This window comes from Protopterus annectens, chromosome 2.part1 (assembly GCF_019279795.1).
Source record: "Protopterus annectens isolate FY-2018-M chromosome 2.part1, PAN1.0, whole genome shotgun sequence".
In the NCBI taxonomy this organism is placed as follows: domain Eukaryota; kingdom Metazoa; phylum Chordata; order Ceratodontiformes; family Protopteridae; genus Protopterus; species Protopterus annectens.
This window is the reverse complement of record NC_056729.1, coordinates 998,136,519-998,163,615: the sequence shown is the minus strand read 5'-3', so window position 1 is coordinate 998,163,615 and position 27,097 is coordinate 998,136,519. Positions and strand designations below refer to the sequence as shown.

The 27,097-nt window shown below is 39.3% G+C and overlaps 1 protein-coding gene across 1 annotated transcript in view; it reads right to left on the bottom strand.

Moving 5' to 3' along the window:
* LOC122794927 overlaps positions 1–27,097 on the bottom strand; it is a 1,846,783-nt gene that overhangs the window by 454,263 nt on the left and 1,365,423 nt on the right. Inside the window, exon 4 of the mRNA XM_044063520.1 lies at positions 2,528–2,657. Within this exon, the coding sequence (XP_043919455.1) occupies positions 2,528–2,657 (130 nt within the window). The remainder of the gene's footprint in view (positions 1–2,527; positions 2,658–27,097) is intronic.

Here is a 27,097-nt window from a genome sequence, read left to right as displayed (position 1 = left end):
TGCTTCTGTACATGTGTATCGCACATTTTAATATTCATGTTTGTGGGATTGTGTTCTACAATATGGCCTGTCAGGTTGTATTGCGGATGTGTATGTTTTTTCTTTGTGTTTCTTTCTGATTCACCCACTGCTCCCTCATACACCTCCAGTTTACCTATTGTGCATCCAACACAGTCTCCCCTTTGCGGATTATTACATTACCTGCCCCCCCCCACACCCATATTCCACACACTCCATCCATCCCTTCTCTGGTTGATGGCCTATGGCATGGTCAAGGGAACACATTGCATACACTACATATCTCTGGTACCTGTATGGTTGTGAGGACTACCCTAGCATTGTTCACCTTCCACATGCTGTACATCATGCACATAGGTACACGCAAATACTTGTCCTTCATGACATGGTAGGTAGACCCGGGTAATACCCGTTCATCTTTGGCCCATCCTGACAAGGATGCCTTGGACCACGAATGGGCAGATTTTGGGCAAATGCTCTGACCATTGGTAAGGTTGCCACCTTTACATATGTACAGAATGGGATATATTCCGGACACACATCAGATTTTGCAGGCCAACACATACCCACGGTCAGTACAAAGGATAGTACTTTTGTTTTATGCCTAAATGTAAGCTTATTGTTGTAGCAGTTTAGCTGCTTTTTCTGTTTCGTTTACTTGCTTATTCTGTTTCTTGTAACATGTAGGTATTTTACATATGGAAATAAGTATTGGATGTGACTATTACATAAGATTTGGGACATAATTATGTCCTACGATCGCATGACATTTTACATTTATAATGGTTTTGGTATGGACACAACTGCCCAGAGGGGGACTGTCCCTCACAATGTGGAACAGGTGGTAACCCTGACTATTGGGCTAGGCTTAGCTATTGGCGGCGCGCTAACACGATGTGTTTTGCTTCCACTTGGTATAACTATCGACACTACAATGGAATACGGGCACAGAGTTTTAAATGTCATTTGTTCGAGGGATGGGGACTCAATATTCAGCTATGTGCATTTGTGTTTGCTTCTTATTTTTGTGTTCACAAAACTGTCTTGCATGCTTTGCATATGTTTCATTATCCAAGGACACTGACAGGTGTGATTACTATTAGAGGCAGGCTGTACTATTCAGCATTTTAGGTTGCACATAAGCAGCCATGTCCACGCCTGTGTGTGGCGCTTGGACACGCCCCCTGCACTTGTGCACGTTTCCTATGCACGTGGATGTGGCGACAGCGAGCCTTCATTAATATGCATATGGTGCTACTGTGCCATCTCTATGCCACATGGTCGGCGCAAGCCTAATGCCGTCCTTGCGCCGAGCTTCAGGAATCCCGGGGATAGTGTTTCAGATACACATAGAACAGGCAATTCACTTAAAAAACAGCCTAATTGATTGATAAAATTGAACATATAAGTAAAACTTGAACTGAATTACCAAAAACAGCTGTAAAATGCTAAAGTGCTTTCATTCATTGATATCCTGTACTTCCTCAGAACCTATGGACAAAAATACTTAACTGTTTCACAGCTGCTTCTGGTCATTCAGCTCAAGTATTTTACTTATATGTGCATTCTTTATGAATAAATTAGGGTTTTCTTTAAGCTGAATTGCTTGTTTGATGCTTGGCTGAAACATTTGTTCTTTGTTGGTTATTATACAAGCATATTAATATAGAATTTATGATTCTACTCACAATATCTTGAAAACATGTATTTCCTAAATCTGATGTGCTCTGTAAATAATTTTGACTGATTGCTTTGAAATACTTTGTAAATAATGTTTGACTGTTTTTCTTTTGTAAAAAAATGCATTTCTATCCTTGCTATGGAGCTTTTCTCCCCGGTTTTCCCCTGAAAATGGGAATTTCAGTTTCCAAACAGACATTCCATGTAAACAAAAGCAAATAAATAAATACATAAATAAAATGTTATTGCCTTAGAGAAATAATAATAATGCCTCCTTTTGTAGGTGGCTAGCAGTAGTTTTTGCAGTTGTTTCATTGTCTCCTGTGTCTATAATCTTTGACCTGTTTTTCTGTAATTACAACTTGGACTTTGTGTTCTCTAATATACGTTCTTAAAAAAACAGTGAACTTACTTGCCTTCTGCTACATTTTAACAACCAGCACAACCACTCCACCTCTCCTCTCATACATTCACAACTATATGAAGCCATCTTTTATTATTTAAAAATGTTACTTATATAAACCCCAGCGCACTGTGCACCTTCTGACTTAGTCACACTATACCAGTACAGTGCTATACTCTGTACAACCTTTTCCATTTAATTTTATATCTAAGCAGTTAAGTCCCTTAAAAAGCATTGCTAAAACTGATCTATAATCTGAGCGTTAATAGAATGTTTCTTTGTATTTACTACTTAAGCTGGGTGACTGTTTTTCTTATTAGAAGATTAACTGTATGGTAAGTATCCCATGCTGTAAAACTAAATGCAAAAATACATACTTAAATACCATGCCACTCATGAATTGGATAGCAAAGGTCTTTCATTTACCTGCATATTGTGGTTCAGGATGGCATGGCCTTCGAGGAAAATATCTCAAGTTAGATGATGCTGCCATCGCATCAGCAGCTTCAGACTCGGGAATATCTTCAGTGGGTAAATCATAAAAGGAGTCTTCTTCCTTTGTTGGATTTTTGAAGGAAATGAACAACAGATAATGAAAAATTGACAGCAGACATATACTTACATTATAACAGTTACATATGTCAGATCTAACATTCAGTAGGCTGAAGTATAATAATAAAATGAGTATTTATCCCCATCCTGCACTCCCACCTAAAATGGTAGCTGCTACTTTCGGTCACAAGTAAATTTTCATTATATTATTGACTGTCATTAAATATTAGTACAATAAAAATACAAAAAAACAGACCTTGATGAATGCTGTCTAGATTTCATGAAAATATGCCTTATTAGGACTTCTTCACTTTATAGATGGAAGAAAAAAATGTGCTGTAATATTACATGGACTTGCTACTACTGCTTCAGTATGTTTAAATACTGTTCTAACTATATAAGAGTTCAGCGACAAGAATGCAAGTAGAATGTGAGGGATGGGCATCTGTTTAAGAAGGGAAAAAGTATGACAGGTTAAGTCAGTGGCACAGAATAAAGGTAAGAATGATATGGGATAGGGTGTCCATCTTAGGGGATTGAACAGAGGTGGTTGGATATTTATCTGTGTGTATTAAAATAACCTGGATTAGGGTTAATGAGACAAGTATAAAGACAAATCATTAAATCTCAGATAAAGTAGAGGTAATACAAGAAAACAGTGGCATAATAAAGTGAAACAGACTTCAGAATCAAGCAAGTTGGAAGGGCTAGAAGACTGGGTAGAAGATTGACCAGATTTGCTTTCCTGTGGTTTATTTGCAAGGTGGACTTCATGAAGGGCAGCACTGAATGATCTCACTGAGAAATGGTAACAAACATCACAAGAAGTACAGCAGGGCAGCCATTACTAATTTACACAAACTGGGCACTGCAGCATCCTTTGTATTGAGCAAATGGTAACTTTTAAATTGCTTGAGGAGACTGTTGGCTTGCTGAAAGGAGAGATTAGAAACACTGTCCAAGCCTACAAGATATACAGTGATTGTTAGTCTTCTCTGTTTTGACAAGTATCTCCTTCAAGAATCATAATCATAGCTACAATCATCTGTACTGCTAAATCTATATCTGAGTTGCAACATCTTACCCAAAATGCTTTTATTTCAACCAAAACTTGGATGTCAAACAACCATCTTGCTCTAAATTCCTAATAAAACCAAACTTCTAATACCCCCCCAAAAAAACTATCACCCTGAGCAAGATTGATTTTTCTGTCCAATTCCATAATAATACTTTCATTGAAGTCATTCCAAGTACCAAACTGCTAGGAGTTATTATTGATGAAAATCTAACATTCGACCTCCATATCCATAGCAACATCAAAAAACACATTGAAAATTAGATGCCCTCTATAGACACAAATACTACTTTAATATTACTGCTAAAAAAGCTCTAACATCATCCTTCCTGCTACCATCTCTACTATATGGTGCCCCAGTCCTCACCAATATCCAGTCCTCCCTGAAATCCAAACTGGACTCATGTTGCAACAAGATTGCCAAGTTCGTTTCAAGTTAAAAAAACTCAGCACACCACTGCTTATCTCTAGAATGGCTAAACTGGCTCGACCTCCCGCACTACCTCACTTATTCACAATTAACCACTACGGATAAACTCATATACAAGTCTTCAACATGCCCCTCCCTCTCCTCCTTATTGACTACATACCACCCTAACAGGCCACTAAGATCCAAAAACACAATGATGCTGAAAGATAAAAAACCAAACCTTGCAGCTGGTCAAATGCTATACTCTTTTACTGTCTCAAAACAATGGAATGCTCTCCCACCTTCTGTCAGAACAATCAGTAACCCTGTTGTCTTTAAGAAGCCTCTCAGATCACAGCTCTCTTCTCTCTGGCAATGTACTTGTGCCAAAATAGTACCTCCTAACACCTGATCCACTATTATATCCCTCTACAATATCACTACTTAGGAGCTCTCTCAGACTTTCTGAATTCAACTACTTATGCCTACAAAACTCCAACAAGTAATAATCAAAACTGCTAACCTACCTAACTAACTCCATCCTCAATGATGAAACTGTCCACAATGTTAATGTGTAATGTTTATAAATAACTTGTACCTTTTTGTTTAATATTTATTTACATGCATTGACAGTCTATATACACTGTATATCGTGCTTTTTCTTGTATGTACTATTAATGTTATGTGGAGCTTTTCTCCCCAGGCCTCTACAGAAAATGAGCTCACCTAGACCCAGTAGACTTTCCCAGTTAACAAATGCAATAAATAAATAATTCATTAATCACAGAGTTTAATATCGGGATCAAGGAGGACAGAAGTATCAAGCTTCCCACCATTTAAGATTAAGTACAGGAATTTCTTGAATGATGATGGGAAGTTAATGTAAGAGAAAGGATATAAGCGCAGGCAATGTGGGAATGGTAGGGGAGACTTCCTATTACATAGAATAATACCTTTTCTCAGTGGAAGGACAGGCATGTGCTGAGCAGTGAATGCTTCAAAGGGCAGGGGCATAATGGGAGGTAGGGTAGGCAAAAGTAATTTGTTAATAACAGCATAGGTATATTTCAATGTCATAAGCTTGGAAAATACATTTACATTACTGCAAACAATGGCTTAGAATAAAAGAAGTAACTACATTTAACATTTATTTACTGGGAAAGTCTGACTTGGAACAAAGCCAAATTTCAGCAGAGGCCTGGGGAGAAATGCTCCAGATGCATGTCTTTGTAACATGGGAGAAAACCAGAGTACCTGGAGAAAACCCACACGAATGCAGGGAGGACATGCAGACTCTGCACAGAAGGCATTTCAGCTGAGAATCGAACCAGAGAATCTCTTGTTGTGAGGAGACAATGCTACTGCTGCACTACTGCGTCATCCAAGATAAATGCCATGTGTTCCTCATTAGGGAATCAAACCCTGGTCTCTGCATGACAGGTGGGGATATTCACCACTATACTAACAAGGAAGACAGTCATTTAACTCTAATAGTAGTATTCAAACAATTATTACGTACTCAGGGTTGGCATGAGGTTGAAAATACACTGGTTAGTTAGTCGGACTGAATAAAACTGAGAAAATACACGATGAAGTATAGCAGTTGATGTCCTCCCAACTATTGATGCAAACAATGAAAAGTGTAGTGAATAAGGGCTGTTTGAGATCATCTGGTGTACAGCTTTCAAAAGCCAAGACAATGATGGAGATGACTGATGACAGCATGTTGACTACATGTGCAACCTATGGAAGAGTATGGATATTTGTGTAACTCTTGGGAAGGAACAACAGACAGGAAGATTTGTGTATTGAGATATATTACAATGCAAGAGGGATAATCCTGATGTATTTGTCTTGAAATACAATTTTTTTGAGTACATCCTTCATTGAACTGATTAAAAGAATATGGCAGGTATGCTTTGATGAGCACACCAAGGAAAAGTTGTGGGTTCAACCCAAAGTGATGTTTAGTAGTGGGAAAAACATTAAAAACATTTTGGAAGATGACAACAGATGCTACAAATCATTGATGGTAATGTGTGGGTCATGTAGATTTTGTTATTACATTAACGACGGGCCCTATGTGGCAATTCATGGATATGATTATGCCCTTTCATGCCCAGGTAGATGCAGCTGCAATACCATGATGTTGGTTTATGTGGCTACATGTGTCAGTTGTCACGTCTTCTAAGTGGGCAAAACAGTTCGCAGGCTCAAGGATAGAATAGGGGAACACTTGAGAGCCATCAAAAGAAAGGATGGACATAATGCACTATTTGGCCATAGTATTGTCTGTTCCGACTTTAAGAAATTTATTTTCTTTGTTATAGATCATGTTGTATCAAGCTGTAGGGGTGGTGATGACAGGCTTTTGGTTGAAAACAAGGGACTCAGGTGGCAACTCAGGCTTAATGCCATGCAACCACCGGGATTAAATGAAGGTATTTAATTTATGCCTGTCCTAAAGCAGAGATCTAACTTAGTGTAGGTGACTAGTTATAATACCGATTGAGTATTTGGGTTAGGTTTCGATGTTCTGTATGGGCTTTCATGATGATTGTTTTGGAACTGGTGGTCCCTTTATACATAAAATTTCATTATGATTTCATTATGATTTTTTTATGTGAAGTTTTGCAGTACTTTTTGCTTTTAGTGTACAGTATTACAGCATTGTTTATTCAAAGTGAGTTCCCATTTAAGTGATTTTAAAATTCATCATTTTTACACTGTGCATGTGACACTTGTGTTAATATAGTTATGTAGGTTTTTTTATGTAATAGCATATGACTTTTATATGGTTAGTAGGAATTGATATGTATTAGGCCTTTTTATATATGCTGGTATTTTAATTAATTTAATTTGTACATGATTGGTTGATTACTTGATTGACTCAACTATTTAGTTGATTGTTTTATTGAGTATCCTATGACTCTGATGAAGCCATATGAATGGCGAAAGTGCTTAGTCACTGGATTTCTTTGTGGTGAATAAAGTTGACGTGTTCCTGGTCGACTGTTGGGATTACTTTTTTACTTTCTCGGTTATTTTCCCTGTTTGGGTTTCTTTTTGTGCTGTGTGCTGTTTAGTATCCCACTTAGCCCAGAACACCTCGGCTGGTCGTTTATCTATGGAGGCAGCTATTTTGGAACTCACCACGTCATTACAGAGACTTACTGCAGGAATTTCCCGGGCTGGATTGCGAAGCTGTGACCTAAAGGAATGGCTTTGGATACCTGAGCTTGGTTTTTCGGAATCTAACTTCAGGTTGGAGGATAAGCCTATTTTGAACAAACAACTCATTAACTTTGAGGGCATCTGTAAAAAATTCAGAGCTCTTCAGTTGGACAACACCTTCCTTAATAAATCGTTGGAGCTTAAGCAAGCTCCCAAAGGCTTGAGGCTTTGGAAGCTTCCCTTCGGTATTGAAAAGGGTTCCAGCGCGTTTTGTGAGCTAGTCGAGATATTTGATAAAATGGGTTTGGAACTGCTGGACATAGTTATCAGGAACAATCTAAGTAAGTTGGCAGTTTTAGAAAAAGAAATTAACACCCTAAACGCTAACATTGTTAACGATTTATTATTTCCTCAATATACTAATAACTACCAGAAGTTGCTTAAGAACTTGGACGATTTTGTTAAAAATAACATTAATGTTAAATGTAAAAAGTTAGCAAAAGACCAAGCTGACATCAAGAATAAATGTCATACCTGACGGGGGATGTAAGGACTACCCATACCAGTAACAATAATTATACCACTGAACAAACACACAGTAATGGGGATGGTTATTTTGTGAACAATGTTAACAATTCTGACAGTGACCATTTTTTGGACCAACAGCCTCCCCTTAGGAGGTTAGACTGGACAAAGAATCAAAGGCAAGGGGGTTCTTGGAACCAATACAATGGCCACAACCAGTGCAGGCATTATTACAACAGGAAATACCAAAGACAAATGAACAACAGACATTAGTTGACAAACAACTTGGATTTGTGTGTTTTGTTTGATGTTTCTGACCGTAATTTTGTGGATAACTCTGACAATTTTGATTTGGTTAATTTATTTGAGCATTCTGATGTTATGAGAGGGGAAATTGTTGTGAACAATGGCTTTTGTATTTACAATTTTAGTAATTTGAATATTCAGGATGTACATTTCAAATTACTTAGTAAAGGGACCACATTTGTACCAGTGTTTAACTTAGATGTTGCGGATGTTCTCACTAGTTTGAAACTTTACACAAGACAACTGAACCTAAGGATGTTTTTTTCTGAACACAATGCTATAAGCTACAACACAACTTTGGTTTAAAAAGAAAAAAGTTTGTTTGTTCCTTCCAATCACCGGGAGGTATTAATGTTCGAAAGAATGTGTGAAAGAGAATTCAGGAGATTAATTCAAAATAAAAACAAAAATGTTTTCACGCATCATGACAACCTCAGCCATGAGGAGAGACTAACTTTGTTCAATTTAGCTAGAAGTAAAGAACTTAGGATCATGAAGCCAGACAAGGGTGAGGGTGTCGTTATCATGGGTCAAATAGATTATGTATCTAGGATGCACAAAATTTTGAATGATACCATCACATATGATAGAGTGTCCAAGAAATAAATTAATACAGCATACACTGGAGTTGATTTATATTTAATGGATGCATTATATCAAGGTGCACTAGATGAAAAAGAAATAAAATTTTTGATTGTCCCCCACCCCACCACACTGGTCATCTTTGGGATTCCTAAAATCCACAAAGATGTCAACAATCCGCCTTTTAGACCTTTTGAAGGCTAAACCTCTGGCAGCATTTGTGGATGCAGGGTCCCAGTGTGTGGTCAATGATATTGAACACATACTTAAAGACTCATGGCATTGTTTGGAGTGCTGGAAACACAAAGATACCTCCACCCGATATTCTTTCCTCACCATTGATGTGGTGAACTTATTTACAGTCATCCCCCACGAGGAGGGTTTAAACTATTTTAGAGAATCATTGATTACATGTGATAGTATTGACAAAAACAAAATCAATGTACTTGTGGAACTAATGGAATTGGTTCTTAGGAACAACTATTTAAGCTTTGAGGGTGAATTATTTCATCAGATTGCTGGGGTAGCCATGGGTGCAAAATGCACCCCTGTGTATGCAAATTTGGTTTTGCTACACTGGGAAAGATCATATATTTTCCGTACACATTTCATGCAAAAGATTCTGATATATGTCACAAGATGGGTTGCTAACTGGCTCACTGACAGAACCCACACTGTGAAAGTAGCAGGCTCTAAATCCAATTTCAGACTAGTGACAAGTGGAGTACCACAGGGTTCAGTCCTAGGTCCCCTCCTGTTTGGTATCTACTTCTCTGAAGTACATGCTAACACAGAAGGTCTTTGGCTAACAAATTTCACAGATGACTGCAAACTAGGAACCATAGTCGAGTCCCCAAATGATGTGGATATCCTACAGAAGGGCCTCACTGAGACTATTGCCTGGTGTCAGTGCCATGGCCTCAAGCTCAGTGCCAAAAAGCGCATTGTTATCCCCTTTGGTAAAAACTATGTACCCATGAACTACCACATAGGCAGCAGTCTACTTAATGCTGAATGTGTGATAAGAGAGCTTGGGAACCAGGTGGACAGTAGTTTCTCCTTTGATAATCACATCGCCGCAGTAGTCATGAAATCCTTCTACATGGCACACCTCATCAAAAAAGGGTTCTCATCCAGGAAAAAAGAGGTCATTGTTCCCCTCTACTCGACACTCATTAGACCCATTATAGAGTACGATGCCCCTTTTGGAATGTACCTCACAAGGCATCTGCAGCAGCTGGAAAAGCCACAGAAGTACCTCACAAAGAGGATTACTGGCCTCAAACAGATGCCCTACACTGACCATCTCAACAAACTCCAGCTTTACTCCATAGCATATCGCCTACTCCAAGGTGATCTCTGCCTAACATATAAAGCTATGTCAAACCCAGAGCTGTTGGACATGCTACACCTAAAGAAATCCCAATCCCTCAGAGCTACACGCTCTAGGGACCTAAACCTTGTCACCTTGTCGGTCTGTTTCTCTTCTTCTAACCTCACATCCATGTATTAAAAAAAATCTATTGTTTATTGTTATCATGATTTATATACTCACCTGCATATTGTAGTTCTGTTCTTGTATCATGCATGTGTTTTATTGCTGTATTTGTCCTTTGCTGTTTTGCTGTCAATTACTTGGAGCTTTTCTCTCCAGGTCTCCATTGAAAATGGGCTACTGGCCCAGTCTGATACTACTCGGTAAACAAATGTAAATAAATATACGCTAAAAGCAGCATCCCTCTTTTTAATTTTAAAACACATATCTCTTGTATTTGCAGTGCATAAAATAGAATGCCTTAGAGAATACTGAATGGATTCATTAACCTTAGCAGTATACTAAGCATTGCTATGTACTGTTTACATCAAAATGGTATGTTTGTACATATTTAAAAAAGTCATTTTAAACATATGGGACATTGAATCCTTAAATTCATATGAACTCAGCAGTCCCTATTTCTGTCTGGCTTCTTAAGGTGCACTCCTATATAACTAGAGCATTGAACAGGTTTATATGCACTAGATATCTAGTCTTCTTTTTGGGATAGTGTTTTCAGCTTTAAAATTTTACTTGGTGTCACAGCCTGAGTAGTATCTTTATGCAACTATAGTTTGTTACAGTTCTTACATTTTCTATTTTATTGCAACAGTATTGATTAAGAAACATCCAGTTGCTCATCCTTTAAGACCTGTTTCTTAATACATTGGGGTTATATGCGTGTGTATATATTGAAAATCAGCTATTATTTGATACAATAAAAGTGTGTTTTGTATAATTTAGTGAAGTGGGACATTTTAAAATGAATGGTCCACAGTTATAGTGCATGCACGGAATGTAGGTGTGTGTCTACATTCAAACAATTTTATTAAAAGGTAAACAAGATGTAGTAAGGGTGATCATTTTGAGTTGATCACTAAAAAAACAAATGTGTGAATGAAAAGCAAAATATTGGATATATTAAAGACCCTGAGGTGCCGAGTATCTTAAGTAAATGGATCACAGAATGACTCTTAATTCTCTGGTGGAGGAAATATATTGTTATCAGAAGTATTGTCAACTGAAACTGATGACAACATAACAGATACAGAAAATATTGAAACTTGTTGGGAAAAATCTATGAGGACAAACAAATTTAGAGATCATGGAAGACATATAACTTTAGGATTATTACTCAAAATGTTTACCATCAGTTAGCTAATTAAGTTTGTTAAATTGATCAAACAATAGGATACACATATTTATATTTTACAAGTTGTGAAGAAAGTTTCTATGCATTAGCAAGTATGGATTGTTATCTGCTTAACAGGTATGTAAGTAATTTGTCCCAGATGGAGTAGAAATACTAGTTTTAGATAAGTTTTATAGATATATATGTGGATGAAGTTGGCAGGGTTTTAATAAAAGATTTCAAATATTTGAGTCATGACTGGAGAATAATTATGTATATTTTATTAATGTTCTAGACAAAGAAGTTATAGAACTAATTGCACATCTTTTTACAAACTATACTTTTGATTACATGGGTGGAGACTTAATTCCTGTTTAACAGAATTAAAAAGGGAAGTCAGTTTAAAGAAACTAATGTTAGATTTTGTAAAGAGCTAATTACTAAATGCAAGCAACATAACAGAAGTCTGGCATGTAATGCTTTTTATAAGGGTTATATTGTTATTATGATGCTTTTCAGTTTTTCAAGTTGTCATTTATTTAAAGGGATATGGGAATTATTGCTTAATATTTTTCTGATCCTATAGCAGGTCTGGTTGATCTGGAAGAAAGTGATGCTGTCACTGTTACTAGCACTGTAGTTTATAAAATAAAAGAAGCTTATTTAATACACCTAAGAGGAAGAATTTAAACAGAATTTGGAGAGATGATGCAACTTTAAAGTATGTTTATTTATCTTGGACATATTAGTGGGTGTGGCTAAAAAAATGGGTCTCTATTATGTTATTGAAAACCCGTATCATCGAACACCACAACACCGACACCAATAGCCCGAACCGCAAATACGCCGAACCCCCTAAACCGTGAATTTCCAAATCTCAAACCATCATAGTCGACCAACACCACCACGTGCTACATACTACATACCCAAACATAATAAATAAAACACATACATACACAAACCAAACCCTACTTCTAACCCTACACTAAACCTTACATACATTACTATCTATGCACTTACCTTAACCCACACCCTAACCCTAAGGTCCGTAACTATCGCACACATACCCTACAGACATATACCCAAACAAAACAAATAACACACACATACAGTTAACAAAGCCCTACTTCTAACCCTACACTAAACCTTACATACATTACCTATCTATGCGCTTACCTTAACCCGCACCCTAACCCTAAGGTCCATAGCTATCGCACACTTACCTTAAGGAGCTATACCGCAGACAGGCCAACCATGACACTTCGACATTTTGCTTTTCTCGGTTTTATATGTTCGCCATTACCATAGTTCGCACTATAAGTGTTGGTGTTCTGGTGTTCGATGATACAAGTCTTCCATAACGTGATATAGACCCGAAAAAAATATGATCGAGTACAACTGGAAAATAAAGCATGTGGAAAGAAAGTGACATATATGCTTTTTATTTTAAAATATAGTGAAGACATCTTAGAAAAGAGGGATCTGAGTGTTGTACTTCATATGTTATGTGCTGAATAGGGAAATAAAACATGTTAGATTTGGGAAGACTAAAGAGATGTAGTCACTTATTGGAGATGAGCAAGGAAAGATTCCATTAACTAGACGATGTTTAATAAATCAGGGAGATATGTACTTAATATTATTGAAAAATGGAAGGGTATACAGGAATTTTATAGAAAAAATACAAAATGAAGAGAAAACTGAAGGAAACATTTTTATTGAGGAAATATTTATCTGGATGACTTAGCTGTGTTATAAAGGCACTTTCTCTTAATTAGTTGAAGTTGCCATTATGATCTGTTAATGTTTCTGTAATACCCATGGAAGGTGTGATTTCTTATATTCATTATAAATGTTTGAAAGGAAATTAGGATATTTATAGAAGATACTGAATGAGATGTTTTCTGAAAGTATCGAAAATGACTTATGAGATAGTAGTTATGATACTGTTTTAAATTTACGTTGGAAACGTTTGTCTAGAACAATGTTAACGGCTTGGAGGCCTACTTCACTAGAACAATGTTAACGGCTTGGAGGCCTACTTCACTAGAACAATATTAATGGCTTGGAGGCCTACTTCACTAGAATAATGTTAACAGCTTGGAGGCCTACTTCACTAGAACAATGTTAACGGCTTGGAGGCCTACTTCACTAGAACAATGTTAACGGCTTAGAGGCCTACTTCACTAGAACAATATTAATGGCTTGGAGGCCTACTTCACTAGAACAATGTTAATGGCTTGGAGGCCTACTTCACTAGAACAATGTTAACGGCTTGGAGGCCTACTTCACTAGAAAATGGGATTATATAGAATTGGCATATATGTCACAGCTGTGCCTGCAGATGCAAATAAAGAAATAGTTACTTGTAACAATAGAAGGAATGGTTGGAGGAAACAGGGTAGATAAATATCATATTTAATTAAAAAAGTTAATAGACAAGTAGAATGATTTGGAAATTGGCCACCACTAAAGCCTATGACAGTGTGTCTCATGCATGCATTTTATTTAATTAGACAATTAGCATTCGGTCATAAAATTCTGAAATGGATATAAGTTTATTCATATGCATAATCTGAATCTATGCTGGTCAAAAAGTGTTGATACAAATATATGTCAGGGATGTCCTTTAATTGTTATATTGTTTGATCTATGTATATATTATGGATTTATGTCAGTAGCACTTTCCATCCATCTATGCTTACAAGTTGCAAATTACTTCTATATGTGGAAAGTCACTGCCATCCATGGGGCACCATGGGGAAATTGAAGTAGATTGAGAAGCCTGCCACCCCCATCGCACTTTCATGCACAAATATACACAACTATAGACAATTCAGATGTCCACAATATGCCTACTGCATGTCTTTGAAATGTGGATGGAAACCAGCGCATCCAAAGAAAACCCACACAAATGGAAAGACGGCATATAGATTCTACACACAAGGCACGGGCCAAGAACCAAAATTAAGAACATCTTGCTGTGTGGTAACAGTGCTACTCACTACTCAATATGTCACAGTGCCATACAGTAGTCCATTACACCTTATTAACAAAGGTGCCATTACTAAAATGTTACCATATACATGTAACTTGCTATTTTTATAGCTCAAATTCAGTTTGATACTGTTATGCATAAAGAACAAAAGATGCTAAATTCTTTAGTAGTACAGAGTGACAGAAGGTGGAATTCAATTTTTAAGTCTCTGTTTTCTGTTTTAGGTATTACTTTTGATAATGAAGAAATAAAATTGGATTGGCAAATTTATTGGTAAGTATGCAGGACAAGTGGAATTTTGAAAGAGAGTACTTATTTAAAATATTTGTTTTAATTAAGGTACAGACATGGCATTTTTTGTTATCAGGAGCACTAGAAACAAAAAACATTGGTATTTTTACTAGGATATTTGGAAATAGATACAGTAAATCATGGAATATTATATCAAGAGGGATGGTGTCTTGGGTATGCTTCATCCTCATTTTAGTTACATTTCTTATTTTTGTATTATTTTTCTGTAATATAAGTACTCATATTTATGTAATACTTCTCAGGACATTTACGGTAATACTCTGAAAATGTAGAAGAAATGATTCATGATATTAAGGAAGATACAGAAGGATTATGAAAAATATTTTTTGTTTAAAAGATAACAGAATGGCAATTAAACTACTAAATGATAGAGATGTGTCAGATAAGTTGATATTGACATTTTTTCTGTCTAGTGCAAATACCCCAGGATTAAAGGTATGACCACTGTCAGAAAGCCAATTACCAATCCAACAAACTATTTATGGGTTACAGTTGAGTTGGAGAGTTTGTCAATAATCCCAAGCTGGGGTGTAGTGTTAAAGGACCATTTAAGCAGTGTGGACTGAATACCACTTATCCATGGCTTCAATAAACCTTTCAAAGAACTCAACCAGGTTGAGAAGCCATATTCTTCCCTTTACAAACTGGAGTTCATCCAGGCACATGAAGTCACCTATATCATTGTTTCTTAGTTCAGTCATTACATGTCCCATAGCCTTGCAAAACTGAGACTAACAGGCTTGAATTTCTGTTTGACAGCAGATGATTATCTTTCTGCAGGGCACCTTAACAGCTCTTCTCTGTACATCAGTGACAGAACCAGTGGAGAGTCTCAGGTTGAAGAGGTGATGGAGGTGGTATTTTAGATAACCATGTGAAATGTAGGGAACCACATGAGCAAGTCCAAATTACAGAGACTGAATTCCAAAAAGTTGACTTCTAAATACCAAGTCCTGCACGGCCATTTCACAGAATATTCCCTTTCCTTTGAGATTTGGTGATCTTGTAGTTGAAATATAAACATTCAAGGGTGAAGGGGGCTATTTGAGGTTTGATTTTCTCCTACGGTTTTGGCCTTTTATTTTGTTTTGGTTTGTTAGCACTCGACATAATGAGTACTGCCATTTCAAAAGGGAGCAGGGATTTTCTGCTTCTTGGCTGACATCCATGGATATTGTCATGATCCATGAAAATAATGTTTTTAATTTTGGAAAGTTCCTAATGGACCTGTTATAAATTAAGGTTGGGATGGGCTGTATGAGGAGGAATGGAGGGAAAGAGAGAAGGTAGATGGAGTGAAGTTTGAAGAGGAATGTCTACAATAATATTAGCATTATTCTTGGGGTTAGAGATGGAGATGCCATTGGAGATGAATTCTGTACACAATAGTTGATTACCTCTAGGCTTCCTGATATAGTTGAAGAAGGCCTTATGGTTTTCCTATAAATTATCTGCAAACTTGAGTTTACAGTTGGCCTTACATTCCCTTACATGGTAAGTCTGAAGGACTTATTTGCCCATTTTAAATCCCCTTTACAGTGGGGAAATGGATATATTTTAGTGATGGCTAGCAGACTTTTTTATTATATAGTTTATTGTTGTGGTAATTTCCACATATGGGTTTAGATTTAAATGTGCCATTATTATTATGCATCTATCAAAGTGTGAGTAAAGTTTAGCCTCAGTTTTTATGTTTGCTTGAGAGATACACCATTTGTGATTATCAACAAGATTTGTAAATAGTAATTAATTGATTTTAGAGTTATCCATAAATGTAGATTAGTTATTAGGGGCCACAAAGCAGGTTTCCATAGAGGGAATGATAGGAATATCATCGGACTGGATTAGGAAGGGGGTAAAAAGTGGGGTGCTGCAACTGAGATGAATGTTTGTGAAGACAAGATCAGGAATATTAACACCTCTATTTGGAAGGGGGCAATTTTGTCAAGTGTATTGGTATTTATAATATCCAGAAATCTTTGGGCATATTTGTTATTGGTGGTATATATTTAAAGCTTATGTGTGGGTAAACTGGTAAACATGTACCAGTGCATGTGTAGATAGTAGATGTCATCCATAAGGAAGTTATTTGGCTTGGTTATTACCTTTTGTCACTGTCTATGGTATTTTGCATGTTCAGAGGGAGTCATAGATTGTGATCTATAATTGAAAATATAATGTGATAATTGTATTTCATGTAACTAGGGCTTCAACCAATAGCAGTTTTGAATCATTCAAAAGCTAGAGAGAGACAATGGGTTTGCATATAAGTACAGCTAACTCATCCACAGTTGCCAGTGGACCTGAATGTATGCTAGACAACCTAATATTACTGAAAAAGGCTGTATTATTGCCCCTTGAATTAGTTGCAACCATAAGGTCATAGATAGCCTTACATTTCCTAAAGGTAAGTCTGAGAAGCTTACTGGTTTTAAATCCTTTTTATAATGGTTAAGTGGACATGTTTTAATGATGGCCAGTAGATTTTTCTTTTTATTAGAGAGTCTGTTAATGTGGCAGTTCTGCCATATAAGTTTAGATTTAAACTTGCCATTATGCTTATATTGGACTGACATGGTTTCCTTAATGCATCTATTTAAGATGGAGTTAAATTGAAAGGTATTGGTGTCAGTAATAGTTGCATGTTTTGCTGGAGACCTGTGCCATTTGTGATTATCAGTAAGATCAATAAATACTAAATTTATTTTGGAGTTATCTATAACTGTGGAGGAGATAAGAGGGTGCCAAATAACAGAGATAATCACAGTGAGATGGCCAGATATGACTAGGCAGGAGGTAACAAGTGAGGTGATGCTTTTGGGAGAAATGGTTGTGTGGACCAGATCAAGAAAATGAATATTGCTGGCTATCATTTGTAATTATGGAAAAGGGAAATTAGATTGGAACTGCTGAAATTTTTATTATTTCAATTACTTATTTAGCTTTTACAAAGTATAGAGTTTGAATATATATGTTCTTGCATGGGAGGATCTGTCAGACAATTGTAGAATGCTTCACTGAGAATGTGTAAACAGACATGGTGGAATTCACCCTTGGGACATGTCATTTGGATGCTGGAGTATTGCAGATTCCAGTCAAAGCTCCCATGAGCAATAAAATAATCAAACAAAGATTATATTTCTTTCCAGGTGGGATGAGGACAGGAAGAATATACTTAGAACATTATTTTCATTGCAAAAGGAGTAAAGAGGTTTAAGAAAATGGAAAAGGAAGTGGTAAAGGAAACATAAATATTCTTGTATTAGAAAAGTTCAGAAAAAATGGGAAGTATGGATTTTGCAAGAATGTTTCTATACAATAACAAGTGGAGTTACATAGGGTAATAGTCAATGTTTAAGGTTAGCTTGGACAGGGAGATGTGAAAACATTTTATATAATAAAGAGTGGCAATAAAAGGAGATGATATTTAGGTGACAAAAACAGTTGACGTGCTTATTATAAAGCAATATTGTTTAATTTCTTTTAGTGTGTATACAGTGGCATTGTGTAGTAACAATGGTCATGTGATTGTTATTTGAATGGAATGATCTTGTTTGTTATGCTATTGTGAAAAAGTAGTAAAACCATCTACTTGTTTGATAAATGCTATGAGATCTGCCACCAACTCAGTGTTGTGTGACCCTCTGCTTAATTTCTCATCCAAAGGGTGGCACACTGAGAAGTGAAGAATTCATTTTTGTATTACACAGCAGTGTCAGTACTGGAAAATGAAATCAGTTGCATCATGTGAGAATAGAAATCAGGGTCTTGTGATCTTCTAGCATCAAAGCAAAGGTTTCACCTGTTGAGACACTGCCACTGTTAAGAGTATGACACTGGCAGAGAGAGAGATTACATTTAAATTATCCCTGGGATTCATTAATCCATGCAATAAGTGTACATAATTTTGAATGAATAGACAACAAGCGTAACTCACACCCTGTTCCTCCTGATTTTAGTTTTACTACTGATTTTCTTGTAGCCTTAAATATTGAGGGGGGTTCATGAATGTTACCACAAAGTGTAGACTACATGTATACTTAGAGTAATCTTACTGAGTAGAAAGTACAAAATGTGTGGTAGGGATGTTCTTGAATACAGATTGCATACACTTGGTGTAGGAATTAGTGACTCTAATTTACTTTTAATGATATCTAATCTGCAGGAAATGATATCCATTACAGGATTATATCTCACATACTATCAAAGTATTAAAATGTGCTGTTTCATGAGCAAATTTAAAATTTAAAGATAAAACTAACTTCTTGCTAAGCGATCAAAATACAGAAGCAGCTCTTTCAGATATGTATAAAAGTAATTATTCCTACAAGTGACTAAGAATGTGGAAAGAGTTATCACATTATCACATTACAATGTGACCGAATTATTAATATTATGTATGGTAAAAAATGTCATCTATGCTGTCATAAAAGGAGATACTGCCAGCTCAGCCATCTGGGATTTTGTAAATAATGATATGGCATTTGTGAATATTAACATGATTTATATAGAAATGTAACAAAGGGAGATACATTTAAAGAAAGTATATGCTTTTGGTCAAGATTATTATTTTCTTCTGGAAATAAGCTTTATATTATGAAATGAGTGACTTACCAAAGCTATTAAACATTAGACAAATGTCTTAATTCTCATCAACTAAATATCATACTAATCAAATTAATGCAATGTTATTATCTTACTTATGAACACCCAAGTATATACACTTTCCAATAAAATCATACCAAAACATGAAAAAGAAGAGGGCACAGTACAGAATAACACAAAACAAAATCATTTAATGTAGAAAATTAGTTAAGTGCTTTAATGCAAATAGTATCCTGTAATGACTCATTGAACTAACTTTTATAAGAAAATGCAGTTCAAATACCATCACTTTCATCACTTGACTAAAAATAACTAATACTGCGTCACTTACTCTTAACAAATCTCTTAAATGTGAAAAAACCCTCAGCAATAACTGCTGTAAGGTGCTTGTGTCGCTTAGCATCTGCTGTTTGCCCTCAGGTTCTCCCCAGCCAAAAGCTTCAAAACAAGGGAATCCCTCCAATAAAAGACTTCCCCCACCCTGGACATCTGCAGCCCAGCTCTCTGAGCATTGCTGTGTCCCAGACCTAAAACTAAGCAAGGAACAGACTGCAGTGTGTATGCTGAAATTTAAATCCCTATCTCTGCCAAAGTATTCTAAGTTTGTCCTTAAGCATAGCATGCATGGTAGCAGCCTACAGTGGCCAGCACTCTCCCCCCTGCCCCCCAGCGTTTACTCTTAACTTCTCTGTAACTACTTTACTGTTCCAATTTTCATCACTTGCTGTCAGAATTACTACCTATTGTTGATGCATTTTGTATTTAATTTATAAAGACTACTATAGCCTCTTACATAGTATAGCTGTAACTTCTTCTGTAAAACTATATTCCCCCAGCCTACTTCCCCTGTTTGTCTCAGAATCTCTCACTCACCTTACTGCCCAGCTGCACCTTCCCACCTATAGGGGCCATCTTCACTGATTGTCTTCTTTTTTTGGGAATTTCACTCCTGTCCAGCTCTGATTGGCTTGCCTCACCTACTTTTCCTATTACCTCCCTCCTTCCCACACACCACTCCCTACCCCTCATAGCTCACTTCCTCCTAAAACTAATATCAAGGTGTTGCACACCGTGGTGCCATTTTTAAATCCCTAACATATTCCCACTGAGAAGGTCCTGCTGTAAGGCTGCTCATGTCACTTAGCGGTATGTTGTATAATTGCTGTTTTAATTGCTAACATAACTGTTTTTGCCTGCATATTGTATCCTATATCACTTATATGCTGCATAGTGTATGTTATATAATTTGAATTGCTGCCTTAAGCATCAAGCACTGTGGTTTGCCGCTGCTATCGTACTGCTAGTCTGTGGTTACTTTGCATTTGTTAGATATGTGAACTGCTATCTATAGTGCATTATTTTTCTTGATATTGCTCTTAGTCTGCTCGATCTGGAGAACAAATGCTGTATTCAACCAAATGTGGTTTATACCAGCCTCGACACCTCTCCGGAGCTCATAACTTAAAGACATGCAAACCTAGAGTGTGCTACATACGGTCGCTCTCTGATATTACACTTCTTTTCTTATTTTGGACTAGCTGAGACACATGATATTAAGGTGCATATACCTGTAACCGTGGAACGTACTGTGGTGTATTCAATGGACTGAGTTGTTTTGCCTAGCTAATGCTCTTTGGGGGCGGGGAGGTGCATGACGTAAGGACTGTGAGACAGGAAGGATGTGGAGTGTATTGTACGCTGGCTTGTCAATAAAGTTTGGAGTTGGTAGCAACAGCACACAGTTGTCCCGCGTCTTCCTTTCTTAAGTAAAAGAACACGACATGGTGTCAGAAGTGCTGTGTGGCTGTGCCTGGGACTGCTGAACACTTGCTGAAGACCGTACGAGTGGCCTAGTGCCGTGGGGGCGGACATGTCGGACGAAGAGAATGGTCGGCAGCCGCGAGCTAGAATTAACATGGCGGCTAGCGCTCCTAACGCTACGTTTAGCATTCAGCCGCCTGAGCCCTTTGATTTCTCCAAACCTCATGAATGGACACGATGGATACGCCGCTTTGAACGGTTCCGTCAGGCCAGCAATTTATCTTCGAACCCAGAAGGGAACCGGGTGAACACCCTGATATACTTCATGGGCGATGAGGCAGACGATGTCCTGAGAGGCCTCAAACTAACCGATGCAGAGCATCAGGAGTATGCAAAAGTGAAAGACGGCTTCGAAAGATTTTTTATTGTCAAAAAGAACATTGTTTATGAACGTGCACGATTTAACATGCGGAAACAAGAACTGAATGAGACTGTTGATGCTTTTGTTACTGCTTTGCATGCTTTAGCTGAGCACTGCAATTATGGGACGCTGCACGATGAGCTCATAAGAGATAGAATTGTTGTGGGCTTGGCTGACACCAGACTGTCCGAGCGGATGCAGATGGAGAAAGAGTTGGACTTGGAGAGAGCTGTAAACATGGCCAGACAGTCGGAGGAGGTAAAGAAGCAGCAGACGGCTTTGAGGTGCGATAGTAGTGCCCTGCAGTATAACGTGAACGCTGTGCAGACACCACTCGACACCAAACGCCGGCTGGAGACCTCGAAGGTTGGGGCAAGGCCTTGACGCCGATTTTTCAGCGACAGACGCAAAAGGGTAAAGACGCCCGATTTCGCAGTGTTACAGGTGTGGGGCCCATTTCATCATAAACTCCTATGCCCGGCGACTGCTGCAAGATGTCGCTCGTGTGGGAAGAAGGGCCACTACCAGCGAGTCTGCAGGCAGATTAAGGCGGTGCAGTGTATCGAGGAGGACGAGGAGCTTGGCGAGCGTGAAGAACAGGGCTTTTTCCTTGGTTCTGTCTCCTCCGGGAACCATTCCTGGATTGTGGAGGTTCAAATAGAGGGCACATCTATGACTTTCAAGCTTGACACGGTGGCGGATGTTACTGTTATTTCCAAGTCAGACCTGGACAACTTGTTCAGTGGGAAGGATGCTCCTCTGCTCCAGCAGCAGGAGAGACCCTTGTTGGGGCCTGGAGGGACGCCACTGGAGGTCACAGGATCCTTGGAGCTTCAGCTTGGTTATGGACAAAGACAGACATGCGAGAAGGTGTATGTTGTTAAAGGCCTCCGCACGCCGCTTTTAGGTCTTCCTGCTATTTTGGGGCTGGGTCTCCTGAAGCGGGTTGACACTATTACTATGGAGTCTTTGAAGGCCTCATACCCTGAACTGTGCTCTGGGCTGGGGGTAGTGCAGCGGAAATACCATATAAAGCTTCAGCCAAATGCGGTGCCATACTCTTTGAAGACCCCCAGGAGGATACCCCTACCTTTGCTGGGGAAAGTGAAGGAGATGTTAATGAGGATGGAGACGCTGGGTGATGTTACCAGAATGGAGGAACCTACTGACTGGTGTGCAGGCATGGTTGTCGTCCCAAAGAAAGACAGTAACAGACTGAGACTATGTGTAGACTACACTAAGTTAAATGAATACGTATGCAGGGAGAGGTTCGTGCTGCCCTCGGTTGAGCAGAGTCTTGGGATGCTTGCCGGGGCGAAGGTGTTTAGTAAACTGGATGCCAATATGGGATTTTGGCAAATTCCTTTGTCAGAGGAGTCGGCTGCGCTTACCACATTCATAACCCCCTTTGGGCGTTTTTGCTTCAATCGCCTTCCCTTTGGCATTAACTCTGCACCCAAACACTTTCAACGCATGATGGCAGAGGTCATTGAAGGACTAGAAGGTGTGATTTGCCACATGGACGACGTGCTGGTCTGGGGTTGTTGCCAGGAGGAACACGATGCCCGGCTTCATGCGGCATTAAAGAGACTGGAAGAGGCAGGCATCACGCTGAATGTGGGGAAATGTGACCTGTCAAGGAGCAAAGTGACCTTCTTGGGCCATGTCATCACAGATTCTGGCATAAGCCCAGACCCAAGGAGGACCACGTCCATCACGGAGATGGAAGCACCTGCAACAGTAGGAGAACTCAGGAGTTTCCTGGGCATGGTGAATCAGGTGGGAAAGTTCATCCCTCATTTGGCTGAGAGGGATAGAGCTCTGAGAGACTTACTATCAAAAAAGAATAGCTGGTACTGGGGGGGGGACCAGGAAAAGGCATTCAATGACTTAAAAGATGCGATCACCTCACCTCCAGTTTTGGCTGTATATGACCCGAATAGGGATACGAAGGTTTCTGCGGATGCATCATCCTTTGGGTTAGGGAGCGTGCTGCAGCAACAATGGGAGGACGGCTGGAGACCTGTGGCCTCACGCATCAAGGTCACTCTCACCTACAGAGCAACGATATGCCCAGGTTGAGAAAGAGGCTCTAGCGTCTACCTGGGCATGTGAACGCTTCAGAGATTACCTATTAGGTAAATCGTTTTGTCTAGAAACTGATCACAAACCCCTGGTTTCATTGCTTGGAGGTCAGGCGCTGGATCTTCTACCGCCTAGAATCCAACGCTTCAGGATGAGACTGATGCAGTTCTCATACACAGTGCAGTACGCTCCAGGGAAATCACTGTGGGTGGCAGATGCCTTGTCACGTTCTCCACTTAAAACCAGGCTAACACCGGAGGAAACAAAGTTGATGGAGGACACGGATATCTATGTGAACAGTATCGTGGAAAACATGCAGGTGAAGCCTTCCTTCCTCCAGACACTACGGGAGCAGCTGAAAGCAGACAGTGTGTGTGTGCGGGTTATGGAATTGTGCAGTCAGGGGTGGCCGCTGTATGCGAACCAGGAACCCTTGCTGAAGAGCTACTGGCCAGATCGTTCTACATTAACAGTGAAAGATGGGTTGCTGTTAAAAGATTCACGCCTTGTTATCCCCTCTGCCATGCGTAATGAGGTGTTGTTGAAATTACATGAGGGACATCAAGGTATCGTGAAGTGCAAAGCCAGAGCCTGTCAGACTGTCTGGTGGCCTGGGCTCAGCCAACAGATAAACGACATGGTTTCGGGATGCAGGACGTGCATCTCAGAGAGGAGGAATCATCCTGAGCCCCTCATCCCAACTGAATGTCCGGACAGACCATGGCAAAGAGTGGGCACGGATTTATTTGAACTAAAAGGACATACTTACCTTCTTGCTGTGGATTACTTATCCAGGTTTCTTGAGATCGCATTGTTGAAACATAGCAAATCCAACGAGGTCATCACCCACCTAAAGTCCTTCTTCGCTTGCCATGGTATCCCAGAGGACCTCGTGTCCGATAATGGCCCTCAGTTTTCAGGCCAATCTTTTGCGGACTTCGCAATGGCTTATGGCTTCGAGCATGTTACAAGCAGCCCCAGGTTCCCGCAGAGTAACGGGGAGGCGGAACGTGCGGTTCAGACCGTGAAGAACCTGCTTAAGAAAAGTGTCAATCCGTACATGGCTCTTCTGGCGTACAGGACAACGCCACTGCAAAATGGCTATAGCCCTGCGGAACTTCTCATGGGACGTCGGTTGCGGACTTCTCTTCCGATTCATCCTTCGCAGTTGGACCCGGTGCTGCCCGACTGGAGAAGGCTTGTGGGGAAAGAGGAGGAGAAGAGGGTGTATAATGCGGCAAACTACAACCGACGCCATCGGGCAAGGCCGCTGGGTGATGTGTTGCCCGGTGACCAGGTGTGGGTGACAGATATGAAGACCCCAGGTACTGTAGACCAAAAGCATTACTCGCCAAGGTCATTTAAGGTAGACGTGCCCCAAGGGACTGTGCGGAGAAACCGTGTGCATCTGATTCCCTTGCCAGAGCTTGAGTGCAAATCAAACCCTGTGGGTCAGGAGAGTGAGTTAAGTAAGACCGTTGAGGCCTTGCCACCTTGCAATGGCCTTTCCCCGGAAACCCGGGTACATAGTGATGTTGTGAGGACCAGATCAGGAAGAATTATTAACAAGCCGGACCGATTGGATTTGTAGTGAACAGTCTGTAAATAGCAATGTCATTTGTGTTATAGTAATCTGAACATGGCTAAGTGAGCAGTTGTGGCCATGCACCAAGTTCGTAGTGAAGACGAAGAGATTGAATAGATCTGGGTTTTGTAATAAGGGAAAAGGGGCCTTATAGAAAAGGAGATGTGGTGTATTCAATGGACTGAGTTGTTTTGCCTAGCTAATGCTCTTTGGGGGCGGGGAGGTGCATGACGTAAGGACTGTGAGACAGGAAGGATGTGGAGTGTATTGTACGCTGGCTTGTCAATAAAGTTTGGAGTTGGTAGCAACAGCACACAGTTGTCCCGCGTCTTCCTTTCTTAAGTAAAAGAACACGACACGTACTCGCAAACTGCTTAGTTGTCCTGCCCTGGTACAATCTCAGCTGCTTTATCCAATATTTCCATGAGCAGCAGATTGATATCTAGATACCGCACCAATCACTCGTGCTTCTCATTAACGTATGCTGCCTCTTAGATTTTGTCTACTGTTACTAGCACGTGCTACACATAAAACACATACACCCTCTTAGTTTTTATCTACTGCTACTTGCAGATTACATGATAAGTTTCACCTGTTTCCTGACATATGTTTCTTTTTCCTCATTTAAACAAACAAATATGAGCATATATCAAAAGCAAAATGGCATTATTCTAGTTGGAGGTTGACTAATGCTGAGACGCTACTGCTAATGGCTGCTACATACAAATGCTATAACTGATTGTACTATGTGTTAAACTGCTAGCTAACAGTGAATGTACTATGTCTTAAACTGCATACTGTCTTTCTTTTCTTTTACTGAACCTATTGTACACCTCCTCTACACCTTCACTATTCATCCCACCACCACACCCTTGCACCTCAACTATTCATTCCTCCCCTACACTCTTGCACCCCATTTTACCCTTCACTCTTACACCTCATGTCCCCCTATCATGTATTTGTGTCTTCCAGTATGTACCCCCTCTGATTTACCTCACAGTCCGGCTAACACTGAAACTAACCTTTTTTTCTCTCTACAGCCTGATGTTTGCCCTCGGGTTCTCCTCCTCCAAAAGCTTCAAAACAAGAGAATCCCTCCTCTAAAAGGCTTCCTCCACCCCGGACATCTGCAGCCCAGCTCTCTGAGCGATGTTGTGCTCCCAGACCAAAAACGAAGTCAGGGACAGACTGCAGCGTGTATGTTGAAATTTAAATCCCTATCTCTGCCAAAGCATTCTAAGTCTGTCCTTAAGCATAGAGTGCACAGTAGCAGCCTACAGCAGCTAGCACTCTGCACCCCTGCCCCCCCTTGCCCCACAGCGTTTACTTTTAACTTTTCCGTAACTACATTACTGTTCCAATTTTCGCCACTTGGTGGCATCATTGCTCCATATTGTTGATGCATTTTGTATTTAATTTATATAGCCTACTATAGCCTTTTATATAGTACAGCTGTAACTTCTTCTGTAAAACTATATTCCACCAGCCTACTTCCCCTGTTTGTCTCAGAATCTCTCACTCACCTTACTGCCCAGCTGCACCTCCCCACCTACAGGGGCTATCTTCATTGATTATCTTCCTTTTTGGGAATTTCACTCCTGCCAAGCTCTGATTGGCTTGCCTCACCTACGTTTCCTATTACCTCACTCCCTCCCATGTACCAGACCCTACCCCTCATAGTTCACTTTCTCCTAAAACTAATATCAAGGTGTTGCACACCGTGGCAACATTTTTAAATCCCTGCCCTATTCCCACTGACAAAGTCCTGCTGTAAGGCTGCTCGTGTCACTTAGCGGTATGTTGTATCATTGCACTTTTAATTGCTAACATAACTGTTTCTGCCTGCATATTGTATCCTATATCACTTATATGCTGCATAGTGTATGTTACATAATTTGAAATGCTGCCTTAAACTTCAGGCACTGTGGTTTACCGCTGCT